The sequence below is a fragment of the Dama dama genome, chromosome 16, assembly GCF_033118175.1.
Source record: "Dama dama isolate Ldn47 chromosome 16, ASM3311817v1, whole genome shotgun sequence".
In the NCBI taxonomy this organism is placed as follows: domain Eukaryota; kingdom Metazoa; phylum Chordata; class Mammalia; order Artiodactyla; family Cervidae; genus Dama; species Dama dama.
In genome coordinates, this window is record NC_083696.1 from 20,536,831 (window position 1) to 20,554,474 (window position 17,644).

A 17,644-nucleotide genomic window follows, 5' to 3' on the forward strand; every position below is an offset into this window, starting at 1 on the left:
AGTCATTTTCCTTGTAGGGGATTGGAATGCAAAAGTAGAAAGTCAAGGGATACCTGGAATAACAGGTAAGTTTGGCTGTGCTTATAAAATGAAGCAGGGCAAAGGATAACAGAGTTTTGTCAAGAGAATGCACTGGTCATAGCAAACACCCCCTTCCAAAAACACAAGAAATGAGTCTACATGTAGACATCACCAGATGGTCAATACTGAAATCAGATTGATTATATTCTTTGCAGCTGAAGATGGAGAAACTCTATACAGTCAGCAAAAACAAGACCTGGAGCTGACTGTGGCTCAAATTATGAGCTCCTTATTGCAAAATTCAGGCTTAAATTGAAGAAAGTAGGGAAAATCACTAGGCTATTCAGCTGTGACCTAACTCGAATCCCTTATGATTATACAGTGAAGGTGACGAATAGATTCAAGGGATTAGATCTGGTAGACAGAGTGTCTGAAGAACTATGGATGGAGGTTCATAACATTGTACAGGAGGCAGTGACCAAAACCGTCCCAAAGAAAAAGAAATGCAAGAGGGCAAAGTGGTTGTCTGAAGAGGCCTTACAAGTAGCTGAGGAAAGTAGAGAAGCGAAAGACAAGGGAAAAATATACTCAACTGAATACAGAGTTCCAGAGAATAGCAAGGAGAGATAAAAGAAGGCTTTCTTAATGAACAATGCAAAGAAATAGAGGAAAACAATAGAATTGGAAAGACTAGAGATCTCTTCAGGAAAACAGGAGATATCAAGGGAATATTTCATGCAAGTATGGGCAATATAAAGGACAGAAACAGCAAAGACCTTAACAGAAGCAGAAGATATTAAGAAGAGGTGGCAAGAATACACAGAAGAACTAAACAAAAAGGTCTTAATGATCTGGATGATAACCATGATGGTGTGGTCACTCACATACAGCCAGACATCCTGGAGTGTGAAGTCAAGTGGGCCTTAGGAAGCATCACTATGAATAAAGCTAGTGGAGGTGATAGAATTCCAGCTGAGCTATTTTAAATCCTAAAAAAATGATGTTGTTCAAGTGCTGCACTCAATATGCCAGCAAATTTGGAAAACTCAGCAGTGGTCACAGGACTTGAAAAGGTGTTTTCATTCCAATCCCAAAGCAGGACAATGCCAAATGAATGTTCAAACTAGCATACAATTACACTCATTTCACATGCTAGCAAGGTTATATTCAAAATCCTTCAAGCTAGGCTTCAGCAGTACACGAACCAAGAACTTCCAAATGTACAGTCTGGCTTAAAAAAGGCAGAAGAAGCAGAGATCAAATTGCCAACATTCATTGGAACATAGAGAAAGCAAGGAAATTCCAGAAAAACATCCACTTCTGCTTCATTGACTACGCTAAAGCCCTTGACTGTGTGGATCACAACAAACTGTGGAAAATTCTTAAAGAGATGGAAGTACCAGGCCAACTTACTTACCTCCTGAGAAACCTATATGCAGGTCAATAGAACTGAACATGAAACAGTCGACTGGTTCAAAATTTGGAAAGGAGTACGTCAAGTATGTCATCCTGCTTATTTAACTTATATGCAGAGTATATCATGCAAAATGCCAGACTAGGTGAATCACAAGCTGGAATCAAGATTGCTGGGAGAAATATAAACAACTTAGATATGCAGATGAAACCACTCTAATGGCAGGAAGTGAAGGGGAACTAAAGAGCCTCTTTATATGGGTTTGAAAGTGGCGAGTGAAAAAACTGGCTTAAAACTCAACATTCAAAAAACTAAGATCATGGCAATTGCTCCCATCACTTCATGGCAAATAGATGGGAAAAAGTGGAGGCAGTGACATATTTTATTTTCTTTGGCTACAAAATCACTGTGGATGGTGACTGCAGCCATGAAATTAGAAGATGCTTGCTCCTTGGAAGGAAAGCTATGACCAACCTAGACAGCATATTAAAAAGTAGAGGCATCACTTTGCTGACAAAGGTCCATATAGTCAGAGCTAAGATTTTTCCAGTAGTCATGTATGGATGTGAGAGTTGGACCATAAAGAAAGCTGAGAACTGAAGAATTGATGCTTTTGAACTGTTGCGTTGGAGAAGACCCTTGAGAGTCCCTTGGACTACAAAGAGATCAAAGCAGTCAATCCTAAAAGAAACCCTGAATATTCATTGGAAGGACTGGTGCCGAAGCTCCAATACTTTGGCCACCTAGTGCAAAGAGCTGACTCCTTAGAAAAGACCCTGATATTGGAAAAGATTGAAGGTCAAAGTAGTTGGGGGTGGCAGAGGATGAGATGGTTAGATGGCATTACCAACCCAATGGACATGAATCTGAGCAAACTCTGGGAGATAGTGAAGGACAGGGGAGCCTGGCATGGGGCAGTCCATGGGGTCTCAAAGAGTTGGATTCGAATTGGTGACTGAACAACAACAAGAACAACTGGAGCCCTGTTTCTTGTGCTTCTCTTATTTATTTATTTATTTTTCGCCATACTCCAAGGCATGTGGAATTGTCATTCCCTGACCAGGGATCAAACCAGCATACCCTACATTGGAGGGCTGAGCCTTAGCCACTGGACCACTGGGGAAGTCTCTGTGCTTCTCTTGGAGTCTGAGTAAAAACAGCACTCTATTTCTGTGTGTTTCTCCTCAGTCAACCCCCATCCTTGGATCTAGTCCTGGGAATTAGTCACTCAGCTGGGAGCTTTGCTATCCTACCAAGGTACCTCTCATCCAATGTAAGAGCTGTGTGCCAAAACAGCCTCCTCTTGTTCCAGATGTTCCAGTTTGCTCATGACTCCCAATATTGACCCCTTCTCCTCAAGGCTTACATTTCACTTTCAATATATTTTATCGTACCATTCACATTTCAGAAATTAGAAAGCTGAAGTCCAAGGAAAGGTCAGTAATTTGTCTGAGGTCAATCACAATGACAGATGTAAAGGAATCAGGGTTCCAATCATGGTTCTCTGATTCCAGAGGCTAGCTACACTTCGCTGGCTGCAAGAGATGCAAAAATGAGAAGATGTGGTACCCTCCCTCAGGGAACTCACAACCTGGAGACACAGTCTGCAGTTTGGTTCATTTGTACATTTTGACAATAGACATTGACTAATAGGATTAACAGTGGAACGGATATCAGGGATTCTTGTCCTGAGGAGGCATTTTTGCATGGACAGGGCTTCAGCCCCGCCTTGGGAGAGTGGTTTGCAAACTGTTTTAGAATCTGTTGTTTTAGAACCTATGTTTTAGAATCTGTTGTTAAAAGTGCAGATCCCAGAAACTTAACCAAAACCTATCAAGTCAGAATCTCCAGGTAAAGGGCCCTGAGTCTGTGTATAACTGACTCTCCAGATGAGTCTGAAAACCACACCACTCTGAAGATGAATGTTTGGGACTCATCTTCTCCAAAACCAACCAACAAAAACGTGCTGCCTAAGAGACTACTGACTTAGGGGAGGAGATAGGGAAGGAATTGAAGCAAAGGAGAAGAGAGCTAGGAGTTGAGAGAAGTTCAGCGAAGAGGCACAGAAACCAGACCTACATGATGAAATGAAAGACTCCACTATGAAACACTTGGATTGAAAGGCACGCCAGCTAAACTGAGTCTTTGCCCAGAGCTGTTGGCAGCATGTGCTGATAACCCTGCCCCTGAGAACTTAAAAAAAAAAAAAAAGTCAGCTGATTGTTTCTATGGAGATAGTTTCAACTTTGACCAGTAGGCTGAGGTATTTTGAAGGATCTAAATTAGCAAGCAACAGGCAAGGGTCTAGTGCTCTTCGCTGGCTCAGTAAGGCACCTCGCTCCGGACTGCTCCCCACAGCTGAATTCAGGGTGAGTCAAGTAGAAAAGATCTGCCTTTTGATTTCAGCCACAGGGCACCCGGGAAGGCTGTTTGCGTCTTGCTGTGTGTATTTTGTTCACTTCAGTGGGTAGCTCAGTTCTCTGAAAAACCAGCAATTATGCAGCAAATGCAGATTGATGCTAGCTACATCAAGCTATCTGGAAGACTGTTTAGGAAACTATCTTGGAGGCAAAAGGGCTTTCCTGGTGGCTCAGACGGTAAAGAATCTGCTTGCAATGCAGAAGACCCAGGTTCAATCTCTGGGTTGGAAAGATACCCTGGAGAGGGGAATGGAAACCCACTTTGCTATTCTTGCCTGGAGAATCTCTTGGACAGAGGAGCCTGGTGGGCTATAGTCCATGAGGTCACAAAGAGCTGGACACAACTGATCAACTAACACTTTCACTTTTACTTTGGAGGCAAAATGCACACTTGCCTACAAAAGTCAAGATCCAGCCTAATGTGACTACCGGAGAGATGTTTCTTGACTCAAGGAATATTTTTCAGGGATTTATTAGGAAGAAGAAGTGCTGGGGTGAAGAAAGAAAAGCCATAGGCTTCTAAAGGGAATGGAATCTTTGTTTCTTGATTAGTGATGGTAATTTTAAGTTCCATGGGAACTTTGCTCTCTTTTACTCTTTGCTTCCTGCTTCTGATGTGTTGATGTCCTGCCAGTTCTTGACTGCCGTTCCTCTAACAGGTCAAGGTCTCGAATAGTGCAGGCTTGATCCCCACCCTTCACCCTGGGACTCTGGGTGGGGTCTGAAACCTGCTTAGCAATGTGGGTTTCAGCTTTCGGACCCTATCAGGTTGCTTCCATTTTGCTGAGGGCTCCCTCTCCACCACCACATGTGAGGCAGCTGAGTTCTTGTTTCTTGCCCTCCGGTTGCTTTCTACGTTTGGTTTCTTTGACAGTTGCCAGTATACAGGGTCCTGCCTTCTGCTGCAAGAAAGTGAGAAAATCTGGAAATTTTGTGCCATTGAATTTTGAGGAATTTTGCATCTTAAGTAGCCCATAAAAATTCACCTGGTCTTCTGTTCTATCTTCACACTATCTCTGAGATATGTCACTCATATTTTGGTATTTCTATTTTACCTTGTTTTCCTTCTCCCTCCAGAGGGAGGCCAGTTGATACTTTTTGCCTCAGAAAAGGACAGTACACCAGGAAGAGAAAACAAAGATCTTTACTTGGCCTTTATGGTGCAATATCCTAATGGATGACCTGACTTCCAGAAGTCACAAATGGGTGTGTTTCATTTGGTCCACACCTTGGAGTGATTTTTGTTTGTTTGGTGGTTGTTGGGTGGTTTCGTATGCATGTATTTTTTTTTTTAATATAATACATTTGAGTGCCTATAGATGGGCTGGTAGTCTTAGGTTCACTACAGTCTTATATTTTGTTCATCTCTGGTCTTTATCTATAAACTTATATTACCTGTCTGACCCCAATAGGTATATGAATTTGGAACCCCTGGCATCCATTGTAAAATGGGTTTAGAAGACTGCATCATCAAGTAAGCTCATCATCAAGCATTCTTAGTCACTCAGTCGTGTCCAACTCTTTGCGACCCCATGGACAACAGCCTGCCAGGCTCCTCTGTCCATGGAATATTCCAGGCAAGAATATTGGAGTGGGTTTTCATTTCCTACTCCAGGGTATCTTCCTAACTCAGGGATTGAATCCACACCTCTTTGAGTCTCCTGCATTGGCAGGCAGGTTCTCTACCACTAGCACCACCCATTGGGCCTGCACTGGTTCAGACAGTAAAGAATCTGCCTGCAATGCTGGAGACCCGGGTTTGATACCTGGGTCAGGAATAGAAATTACTCTGAATCTAGAAAAATAGAAAAAATTTACATTTCCTGCATATGTGGGTTTGTGGACTATAAAGTTTAACTCTACTGTTCCATTACTAGTTCCGCCACATCACGGTATATATTAATATTTAACCAAAAGGCTTTAGAATTAAGGAACAGGAAAGATAAAGGTATAATCAAGAAAGAGGGTATACCAGGATATATATTAATATTTAACATAAGTATTCAGAGTTGGGGAAAGGAAGAGATGAAGTTAAAATCAAGAAAGTAGTAGGAAAGAAAAGCAAGAGGGAGGGGCCCGGAAAAGAATGAGCTTTCATGCGTCTATCCTCATTTGGGGAAGATAAGTAAGGTGTGTAAGTAGGGAAGGATGGCACTGGTTAAAATTCTTACTTCACCATTAACAACATAGGCAAGTTTGGGTAAGTCATTTAACTAGCTGAGCTCAATTTTCTAATTTACAATGTAAGGATAATAATGATTTTTTTTTTATTCCCATAGATTTATTTTGTGAGGGTCAAGAGAAATAATAAACATAAAAGGGTCTTGAAAAGTGAAAAGGCTTTACTATGCAGATTCCTATTACCCAGAGACAAGCCTTTAGTAAGTGCTCAGTAATTGTTTCCTATTACAGAAAAAAGGGAAATGAGGGGAGAATTGAATTCCAAAGGCCACTTAAAATAACCAGCCCCATTACTTGTCAAATAATTGTGATATTCGATTTGTCTTTTCCCCTTTCCTAGAGTCACTGCTGCATTTTTTAGTTGTTAAAGATCATGCCCAGTGAAACAGGACCACTTGTATTACCAGCAAATTTCCCTCTATATTACACCAATAGACTTTGTTCTCTTCTTTATCTCAGTCCACAGAGCAGAGTGGGGTTTGGAGGAGGTAATTCAAGGAGGAGAGGCACTCATCAACACAGTATCCTCCTCTTCACTAAACATTGAGCTCACTAGCCTTCACAAGCCCCCGCTAATTGCATCTCAAACTGAGAATGGTCTCTGGCTATGGTCCTTTCACATAGTACCCTATGGGGCTAAACAACCAGGAATGGAACTGCTTAGCCCCGTCCTTCACCTCATACTTGGAGTTCAAAAACACATGTAAATCCATGGCTGATTCATGTCAATGTATGGCAAAAACCACTACAATATTGTAAAGTAATTAGCCTCCAACTAACAAAAATAAATGGAAGAAAAAAAAACTGTTTCTCTTTTTTTCCAATTAAGAGCTCTTGTGGAAACCCTAATGACATTTTGCAGAACCTCAGAGTTCCTCAGAACCCCAGATTTGAGAATCCCAAATCTTCTTTTGTAAGTGTGTGTGTGTGTGTGTGTGTGTGTGTGTGTGTATACATGTGCATGTATTGGGTGGACCAAAATTTTCATTCTGGGTTTTCTGTAAGATATTAAGGAAAACCCAAATGAACTTTTTTGTCAACCCAATATTTAAATCTTGGATTTTTCTTGTTTCTTGAATTTATAAGAGAGTGTTATATAAAGAACAGGTGACACAGAGGTTTGATTAATCTGAGGTCCGAGAGGCTTACAATTAAGTTCTGCAAAGGAAATCTGTCAAACTTTGCCTTGGATCCCTACCAGATCTTCCCGAGATCTGCCTCATCAGCCTGTGAAAAGGCGACTTTGTTTAGCCCACGTTCCAAAGGCAGTGACTGTTGGATTGCTGATCATGTGGCTACTTCCTACTCTGTGTGTGGCCAAGAAACCAGAGACACCATTCACAAGCACACATTGTTGACTTACCGAGTGATCTCTCTCTCTCTCTCTCTATTTCATGTATTCTTGGTAGAACTCCTACTTCTTATGGGAACTATCATTATAATCTAATCCCTTGCATATACCTTGGTGTAAATGGCAAAATCTAGACCTAGAATACTAATGACCATTACAGGGAATTTCTGACAATTCAGAATCAATAGCTTTACACATTTAACAGGAGCTCCAAAAAAACTAGGAGATAAAACAGTAAGCATAGTCAGCTAAGTCCCGAGACTCCAAAACAAAATTCTAAGAAAGATTCCTTTCAAAGACTGAAATCTTCTGAAACCTATCTTCTGGCATCTCTCTTTCCTCTGACGCTTATTTCCGTAATTGCAGACCTTCTTTCTTCAGGGGCTTCTCAGGATAGGAACAAACCAATTTCTGTCTCTGTCTCTCTTTCCTCAAATGTCCATACTCTACCCCAAGGCTGGTTTTCTGTGATAATCTGGATGCAGCGTCTGCACTTTATGGATACACTCACACAGAAAGAGTCCAGGGACAGGACTAGCGTGAGGTAAGAGGGCACCTTGGGTGCAAAATTTCAGGATGTCAAAGGCGAGGCCACACAAGTCAACTCTGCTACCAAAGTTGGTACCCAACTTTGCTACCTCTGCTTCACCTTTAGTCTTTATCTTGATAAAGGGACTGGTGAGCTCTGAGTCCCCATTCTAAATTGGCAAGGGAGGAACATTCCAGGCATATCTTGAATCAGGTGACCAGTCCTGATCCAGTCAGCAACAGCCCCCAGGAAGGAGGTCACATGGTATAAACATAGCTATGGAGTGTCCATCTCTGGGCTTAGGGGGCAATTCTCAGATAAAGAGAGACCATGACTTGTAAAGAAACTCTAATATTTTACATTACAAAAGCACTATATAAGTAGAGTATCTTCATTACTTGCTTGGTGCTATTTTTTTTCTTGCTCCCATTATGAATTTCATAACTCTGAAGTATGTACAATATATAATTTACTACATGAGTATCGGTAAGATTTCCTAAAGTTTTAACACATGGTTGCTGCCCTTGAGTTTGCAATCCACCTGGGAGAATGAGACCAGATGCAGAATGCATGCAGGAGAGTAGTTATGTTAAGTAATTCAAATGAATTCTATTTGAAAATAAAATCTGTAGTGAGTCACTATTATACGGAAGTTTTGAGAAGGAAGAAGAATGTGTGGAATAAGGCTCTCAAGTACCCCTTCTTAATGATTTCTTTTTTGGGAAGAAAGAAATAGCAGATACAAAGAGTTATAGGAAGGACCAGATCAGAAAATACCAAGGGAGCCCTGAAATGTCACAGGATATGGGGTGTTCTTATTCATATTACATGTCCTGTCTCCCTAAGATGAATGAAAGACCCAGGAGGTTTGAATTGATGCAACCTCCTTCTGTGTAGAACTCTGCTGGTATTAAAGGAAAACATTCACAATCTTTCTATTTATTCCAAATTATTCTATTGATCATGAGTTTTCAAATGGTCAGTAATACTGGTTGTTGATGGGGAAACAGGTGAGAGGGAGTGTGTCCTTTGCGGAAAATTATTTTCTTTTAAAAATTGTTTTGCTTTTTAAATTTTTGTCTGTGCTGAGAAGTTTGTGGAATTTTAGTTCCCCAACCAGGGATGGAACCCAGACCTTTGGCATTGAGAGAGTGGAGTTCTAACCACTAGACCACCAGGGACTTCCCAGGAAATCACTTTTTCGTAAAAGAAGCACAAAATGCATTTTTTCCTTGACCCTCTCTTTCCTCTGAAGATCCCCTTTCAACAGTGAAAAACTGAGCATTAAGACCCCTCTCCTGCCCCTGCACTGCCAGACCCTGTTTATTTTCTCCAGAATCTTTTCTGGTCACAAATATAAAGCCTAAAGCCCTCACTTTGCATTCCTCCATAAAATAAAATCAAGGATCCCTTAGAGGATCAAACTTTCTGAGGAGACACCTATTACTACAATTTGTCTGAAGATATTGTTGGAAAATGATGCATATCTATATCAAAGTCTCATGTGAGAAATTTCTTTTAGGAAGATATTGGAAAAGCCTCACTTTTTCCTTTCCGTTGATAAACTGGTAACCCTTTCTATGAGAATAATTAGAACAAAACGACTGACAGGTTGCCTTTTTCCCTTTGATTGTCATTCATTCAGTGTTTCTGATTCTAGTTCATATTTTCCCAGATCCTATTTTTATTTTATTATGTCTCTGTTACCTATAAACAGGTTCAAATCCTTTGTGAATGAGGTATATAAGAAAGGAGAGAAAGAAAGAAGGAAGAGAGTAAGGGAGGAGAATACCCCAATTTTGCTCGTAAAAGGGCAGAGTATGAAATAGCTGACCAAATGTATATTTCATTCTCTTTGCTACAAACAACATTTGATATTTAACACTCCACTGGAAAGCCATAGAAGCAGATCATGAAATTTTATTTTCCCTGAAAAAGAACAAGTAATGGGAACTCTGAAAAGAGCTGGTGGTTGGTCTTACAATGGCAGAGAGGGATTGGAAGTTTGAAAAAGTGAAAAACAAATAATACTGTAACATATTTCTTGTTTATGTAGATATGGGAATTGAAAAGCAGCACTGGAAAAAAAAAAAAAAAAAGAAAGAAAAGAAAAGCAGCACTGATCCTTCCAGGAAATCCTTAATCATGCTTTACCCCTTGCAGCCTAACAAACACCTGTAAAACAGGTCACCTGGGAATGATCTCAGCTGAAGAACTGAAGCTCAATTTACTCAAAACCACAAAACTAAGATTTCCTTCAGTGCTGTAATGGCTAAGACAGGAGGCTGTAGTGTTAAGACCTAGCTTGAATTTCCAGTTCTACTATTAATTATTTACAACACTTGGGCATGCCACTTAACCTTCCTCATATGTAAAATGAGAATAATGAGTATGCTCTGCACACCTTATTTTTCCCTCCTCCAAATGTTCTGTGTATTTTGTACTAATCTCCAGAAGTCTTCTGGGCCATTGTAAGCCTTGTCTGAGCCTCTTCCTTGGAACCAAAGTCTCCAACTCAAAGTCTTCTCTCCCACTGCAGGAAACACCACTTGGTCCCTTTGCCTGTTGCCAATGTTCCAGCTGACAGTCACCCCGGCAAGTGCCCTGGCGGATGAGCCTGTGCACATCCAAGCAACGGGCCTGCCCCCACTGCAGATGGTGACCCTCATAGCGACCATGAAGGATGACAAGGGGAATCTCTACCGGTCCCGAGCTTTCTACAGGGCTAACGAGGCTGGGGAGCTGGACCTGAAGCGAGATCCTGCCGTGGGGGGCCACTACATGGGGGTCCATCCGATGGGCCTTATCTGGTCCCTGCAATCCGAGAGGCCTTTTGCCAGGCTAATTAAGAGGGATGTGATGAACACACCCTTCTGGATCACTCTGGATCTATATGACTCAGTTTACATACACAAGGTAGGCGATGTTCAGCCCAAGGCCAGCCAGGTGCTGCAGCGCTGGTTCTCCAGCCCTAACCTGGAGCGGGTGCCTATCCGAGAAGGCCGAGTGAGAGCAGCCCTGTTCCTGCCTCCAGGTGAGACTCATCTCGGGGGATCTAGAAAACACGGTTGGTGGGGATAAAAGCAAAAACAAAGGGCATCCAGTTGTTGAACTAGGATTTCCCACAATCTTTTAAAAGTAACAAGCCATTTTGTTGTGTATCAAAGTGAAATTCATTCTGCTCAGCTTATACTTTTGTTGTTATCTACTCAGCCCTTCTGATACTCTTTCTGATCTCATTTTCTTCTCTTTTTGCTGCTCTTAGGGGAAGGCCCATTTCCAGGACTCCTTGATTTGTTAGGGGGCATCGGGGGTCTTGTTGAATATCGGGCCAGTCTTTTGGCTGCCCGTGGATTTGCAGTGCTGGCTTTAGCATATTTTGCCTATGATGACCTGCCCAATCAGTTGGAGGAGGTGGACCTGGAATATTTTGAGGAGGCTGCCAACTTGCTACTAGCTCATCCCAAGGTACTTAAAATACTTTTCATTTTACCTGGCAATATTATAGCAAATATATATTTATATTATCACAAATGTCTGTTTTGCCTATGTTACCAGTTTGTTTAGACTGGGGCACAGCACACTTGAGTTAAACTTGGGGATAATAATATCAACCCTGTAGGATTGCTGGGTTGATTAGGATCAGCTTAATGCTTACTGGCACAGAGAAGACAATAAATATTGGGTATATTATGATCCTCTTCATTTTCTAGTTCAAAAAGGTTTATATATTAGGTATTTCTTGAAAGTGCTGCACTTGATATGTCAGCAAATTTGGAAAACTCAGCAGTGGCCACAGGACTGGAAAAGGTCAGTTTTCATTCCAATCCCAAAGAAAGGCAATGCCAAAGAATGCTCAAACTACTGCACAATTGCACTCATCTCACATGCTAGTAAAGTAATGCTCAAAATTCTCCAAGCCAGGCTTCAGCTGTACGTGAACTGTGAATTTCCAGATGTTCAAGCTGGTTTTAGAAAAGGCAGAGGAACCAGAGATCAAATTGTTAACCTCTGCTGGATCATCGAAAAAGCAAGGGAGTTCCAGAAAAACATCTACTTCTGCTTTATTGACTATGCCAAAGCCTTTGACTGTATGGATCACAATAAACTATAGAAAATTCTGAAAGAGATGGGAATACCAGACCACCTGACCTGCCTCTTGAGAAATCTGTATGCCAAGGTTAGAACTGGACATGGAACAACAGACTGGTTCAAAATAGGAAAGGGAGTACATCAAGGCTGTATATTGTCACCCTGCTCGTTTAACTTATATGCAGAGTACATCATGAGAAACGCTGGGCTGGATGAAGCACAAGCTGGAATCAAGATTGCCGGGAGAAATATCAATAACCTCAGATATGCAGATGACACCACCCTTATGGCAGAAAGTGAAGAAGAACTAAGGAGTCTCTCGATGAAAGTTAAAGAGGAGAGTGAAAAAGTTGGCTTAAAGCTCAACATTCAGAAAACTAAGATCATGGCTTCTGGTCCCATCACTTCATGGTAAACAGATGGGGAAACAGTGACTGACTTTATTTTTCTGGGCTCCAAAATCACTGCAGATGGTGACTGCAGCCATGAAATTAAATGACACTTACTCCTTGGAAGGAAAGTTATGACCAACCTAGACAGCATATTAAAAAGCAGAAACATTACTTTGTCAACAAAGGTCTGTCTAGTCGAGGCTATGGTTTTTCCAGTGGTCATGTATGGATGTGAGAGTTGAACTATTAAGAAAGCTGAGCGCAAAAAAAAAAAAAAAAAAAAAAGAAAGCTGAGCACAGAAGAATTAATGCTTTTGAACTGTGGTGTTGGAGAAGACTCTTGAGAGTCCCTTGGACTGCAAGGAGATCCAACCAGTCCATCCTAAAGGAGATCAGTCCTGGGTGCTCATTGAAAGAACTGATGTTGAAGCTGAAACTGCAATACTTTGGCCACCTGATGTGAAGAGCTGACTCATTTGAAAAGACCCTGATGCTGGGAAAGATTGAGGGCAGGAGGAGAAGGGGGCGACAGAGGATGAGATGATTGGATGGCATCACTGACTCAATGGACATGGGTTTGGGTGGACTCCGGGAGTTAGTGATGGACAGGGAGGCCTGGCGTGCTGCAGTTCATGGAGTCACAAAGAGTCGGACACAACTGAGCGACTGAACTGAACTGAACAGAACAGTTCAACCTGACGTGGTAGAACAATCATATCACCTAATGTTTATTAAGTGATTATTTGTTAGACTCTATGCTATATACTTTATATGTACCCTTTTATTTAATGCTCATAATTACCAGATGAAAGTACTTTTGACATGGTCCTCATCTTTCAGATGAGAAGGCCTACCCATCTCAGTTGAGTAAGATGCCAAAACTCCACAGCCAGTTAGCAACAGAGCCTTCGGGCAATGTCTTGGCTCCAAACCATTGTCATTCTGGCTCCCCGAATTGTATCTTTCTCCCCTGGGAGAGCCTTGACTCTTCTCAAGAAGAGACAGAATATGTTTCCTATTGGAGCATCACCAGTACTCCCATTTTGTGTTATCATCATTATAATCAAATAGATGTATGACTTTTTCTAAGCATATTTTGGCTCTTTTTAAAGGATTGCCTAGAAGGAATTAAATCCCAGATAAAATGTTTTCAACTGAATTTTTTTGTTTTTTCATTTCAAGATTTAACTATTTGTGACACTTTAGGAGGAGAAAGGGTAATTGCCAAAATTCAATTTGTGGTTAAATTCAGCAGAAGAAGTTCAATTTCCACCTCTGCCCCTTGATACTGTTGTAACCTTGAGCAAGACTTAAACTTCCTGAATCTCCATTTTCTTGGAAGGAATGAGATGACATGTGTAAAGCACTTATGGAGGGCCTCGCGTATAGTAAATGCTCAATAAATACACCTCATCACTTGTGCCCATCTGGCTTCTTCCCTCTTCCTTTTCCCATACCCTCAATCCATGCCAAAGTGTTTTAGGTTCTCTCTCAATACATTATGGCCTCTTCTCCCTCTTGGCTGATGTTCTAGTCCATTCCCTCATCACAGCTCACCTGTTATTCTGCAACAGTGCGTCAGTCAGCTACAGCCCTCCTTTCTCACTCCACATGGATTGTTCCCAGATGTGGTTGCACACTGGATTTCCTTGGCCATAGTTTATAGTATCAGATTCTTGGGGCCACTCAGACCTATTAAATTAGCTCTCAAAAAAACTGGATCTCAGAAAGTTCTGATTTTAAAGCCTTCCCCACCCCCCCACCCCCACCCCCCGCCCCAGGTGATTCTGATGATAGAAAGGTGCTGGGATACAATTGTGAGCAAAGTAAATACACAGGGTTACTATGTATTTGCCATTGTTCAACCAGATTGCCCTTCCTTTCCTCATTCTTCTCTCAGACTTCTTCCCTTCCCACTGCTCCCTCGGCCCAGCACAAAATTAAGGACTCCCTCCTGTGACCCCTGCTTTGCCTATTGGACTGGGTACTGAAATCCAGTTTATAGAATCCGAGTCTTTCATCTTTACCCTTCCAATGCTTCCAGGATTAGCATTTAGGTTAACCAATATGCAAATCCTCTGTAGCTGTAAAATGCTGTTTAAATAGGAATTACACTTACCTAATAGTTGAAAGAACCCAGGACACCTCCTTTTCTAGCTGGAGAGAAGAATTTGATTCTTCAGAATGTTTACCTGCCTCTGCTTGAATGTTGCTGGTACATTAGACCCTTTTTGCTTTATATAGAACTCCACTTTTGATGAGCAGTTTTAGTGTCTATTGTTTTACTTGATCTTCATAACAATCGTGCAAGGTAGGTAATATTATGACCCGCCCCCTCTCCCCCCATAAGACAATAAGGCTTAGGGAGTGTAAGTAGATGATGATCTCTCTTGGTCTCAGAAGCTGGTAAACCCTAGTGCCAGGACTCCCACTCCCCATTTCCTGACTCTCCCTGTCATCCCAGCTTACTGGCCTGTAGGACAGCTCCTTCTTCAGAGAATGGCCCTTAATGGGTTCCCTTCATTTTGTCCTTCAGGTCCAAAAGCCGGGAATTGGAGTGATATCTGTGAGCAAAGGTGCAGAGATCGGGCTGGCCATGGCCTGCTACCTCAAGCAGGTGGCAGCCACTGTCTGCATCAATGGGACCAATGCCATCCATGAATTTCCGCTCAGGTACAAGGATCTGGTCATAGCCCCCATCCCCTCGTACCCAGAGCGCATGCAGGTCAAAGTCGAGGGCGCTGTGCGCATCCGCCACTTCAAGGGCGACCCCCGAGATGAACGGAATCAACATAGTGTGCTTCCTGTTGAAAAGGCCCGGGGCCCAATCCTCTTCGTCGTAGGCGAGGCTGACGAATGCTTCAATAGCAAGGAATACGCTGAGCAGGCGCTGGAGCAGCTGCGGAGGCACGGGAAAAGCAGCGGAAGGATGCTGGCCTACCCTGGGGCGGGCCACCTGCTGGAGCCGCACTACGGGCCCCTGTGCTATATGTCCTGGAGCCGTGGCCTCTTCCTCCCCATGCTCTGGGGCGGCGACCCTGAGGGCCACGCCGCAGCCCAGGAGCACTCCTGGCAAGAGATCCTGAAATTCTTCAGGCAACACCTTGTTCTGAGCAGAAGCACACTCTAAGGGGGATGATGGGGTGGGGAGACCAGGGGAAAAAAAAAAAAAAAAAGAATCAGGCAGGGCTATGGGTGAGGGAAGGGGCTCTCTTGATTTCTCTAGATTCACAGTCATCTTGAGTCAACTGGAAGGAAATTGGACAAAATCAAAGAAATCAGATGCATCTGAACTATTTCTGATAAAATTGTATGTGTTTTGTAAATCTTTGTAAATTGAATCTTAGTTGATATGCACCAGGGTACGTTGCTCCTTCAAAATTTTGACGCCCTTGACCATTGAACAACCTTTTGTATCCCGACTGGGGAGACCGTGGGTCCGGGTATTGCCAATCTAGATGAATTTCCTGGAACGCTGAGGTCCCTTGTGAAGTCATATTCTGCTTAAACTGTTCTGAGTTGAACTTGACATTTGATTTGGAAAGTTCCGATACCTTATGTGCTTCTGGAGCATTTAGTGACTAAATGAGTTATATTTAAAGTGATTACAGGAGTGCCTGGCACATAGTGATTTCAGTATCAGAGTTATCTATTATCATTTCCATAATGCTTTTCTCCTTCAATCTGTTAATATGGTGAATTGTATTCATTGACACACTAATTTTTCTTATTCATCTAATTCTACTAGGTCAGTTTCTCATCTTGACTAGTTTGGGTTTTAAAATTAAAAAAATTTTTGGCGCTAACCTAGTCATTTATATTTTCTAAGAATTTCATCTCTATTTTCCGGAACACATTTCTCTCTATCTCTCTCTCTTTTTAACATATCAACTGTCGTTTTATTTGCATGCTTTTGCCTTTTACTTTGAATCCGACTTGCTAAATATTTGTCTATTTTATTGATCTTTTCCTGGAACAGCTTTTGGGTTGTTTATGGGTCAAATCTAATTTTTCCTGATTCATCAACTTCTGCTTCTTTGAAATAAGTTTATTCTTTCTGTCATATTTGTGTTTTTCTGGCTTTTTGATATACAATATTCTCATTTTGTTAATGTCTAAGTAGTTTGTGATTTACTCCCTGCCCCTCCCTTAAACCCAAGAGTCCTTTTACAGAAGTACCAAGTATCATCCTGTAGTTAACTTGTTCTTTAAAAGGGAATCTCACTTTGTATTGGAGGGGTCAGATTGTCACCCTCGGAATGCACTGATCAAACTTAGTGTCTCTAAAAATGGTCAACTTGAAATAACATGTTTCATGATGAGATGTAATGTGGAGTGCCCAGCACTTCTTAGAACTCTTCTAACAACACTAGTAAGCTTGAAGTTTTAATGTCAAGCTTTAAATCCAGTCCTTAGATCAAACTTCTTACTAATGTGGTAGCTAGTGAAAAAGATAAATGGTACTACAAGGAGACAGCCATAGATTGTTATCATTCTATGATCTGATCTCTTCATAAGTTAATTACCAACTGACCTGGTCTCTTTTCATAAGTTAATTGCATGGAAATTTTTGGAAATTTTCACTTTGTAGGATTTTGTTTTTCTTTATGCATTGGAGTGAGCTGGAGAATTATTCACAATTAAAAGGGACTTGAGAGGCATATCAACCAAATGCTGTGTGTGGGACGGGTTTGAACAAAATAACTGTAAAAAGATTTTTGAGGGGTAACTAGAGAAATATGAATATGACTGGATAGTAAACAATACCATGAAATCGTTATCTTGTTAGGTGTCAGAATGGTATTGGGGTTATGTAAAAAAGTAACTTTTTAGAGACGGATATTGACATATTTAGAGGTGAAGAGTCACAATATCTGGGAATCATTTTAAAGTACCTAAGCATATGGAAAATGTGAGAAATTATTATATCTAGATGATGCATATACTGAGGTTTGTTTTCTCTAATGTATGCTTGCAAATTTTTAATAATAAAAGTTAAAAAATAAGATACAATTGGTATATTTATTTTTCTGCCCAACGGATAAGCACTTTATTATTATTTTTTTTTTTCATTTTCTTCCACCTTCACTTTGTGGCTTTATTTATCTTTTTTTTTTTTTTTTTTTTTTGTGACTTCTGTTTTTTTTTTTTTATTAGTTGGAGGCTAATTACTTCACAACATTTCAGTGGGTTTTGTCATACATTGATATGAATCAGCCATAGATTTACACGTATTCCCCATCC

The 17,644-nt window shown here is 41.3% G+C and overlaps 1 protein-coding gene across 2 annotated transcripts; it reads left to right on the forward strand.

Annotated features, from left to right (window-relative positions):
• The first annotated feature begins 3,679 nt into the window (after positions 1-3,679).
• On the forward strand, positions 3,680-17,382 carry BAAT (bile acid-CoA:amino acid N-acyltransferase). 2 transcript variants are annotated; one of them, XM_061163531.1, is made up of 5 exons: positions 3,725-3,804; positions 5,268-5,329; positions 10,456-10,950; positions 11,182-11,384; positions 14,937-17,382. In XM_061163531.1, the coding sequence occupies exons 3-5, from the start codon at positions 10,488-10,490 to the stop codon at positions 15,528-15,530; spliced, it is 1,260 nt and encodes a 419-aa protein (XP_061019514.1). In that variant the 5' UTR covers positions 3,725-3,804; positions 5,268-5,329; positions 10,456-10,487; the 3' UTR covers positions 15,531-17,382. The 2 variants fall into 2 exon arrangements, with proteins under 2 accessions (XP_061019515.1, XP_061019514.1); XM_061163532.1 differs by lacking the exon at positions 5,268-5,329 and having other exon boundaries at positions 3,680-3,804.
• The last annotated feature ends 262 nt before the right edge of the window (positions 17,383-17,644 follow it).

What these genes read in the sequence shown, in the direction of transcription:
- BAAT (XM_061163532.1), top strand. Translation starts at nt 10,488, where the DNA reads ATGTTCCAGCTGACAGTCACCCCGGCAAGTGCCCTGGCGGATGAGCCT. An exon ending in AGCCCTGTTCCTGCCTCCAG is followed by an intron (nt 10,951 to 11,181) that starts GTGAGACTCATC and finishes TGCTGCTCTTAG; the next exon opens with GGGAAGGCCCATTTCCAGGA. An exon ending in TGCTACTAGCTCATCCCAAG is followed by an intron (nt 11,385 to 14,936) that starts GTACTTAAAATA and finishes TTTGTCCTTCAG; the next exon opens with GTCCAAAAGCCGGGAATTGG.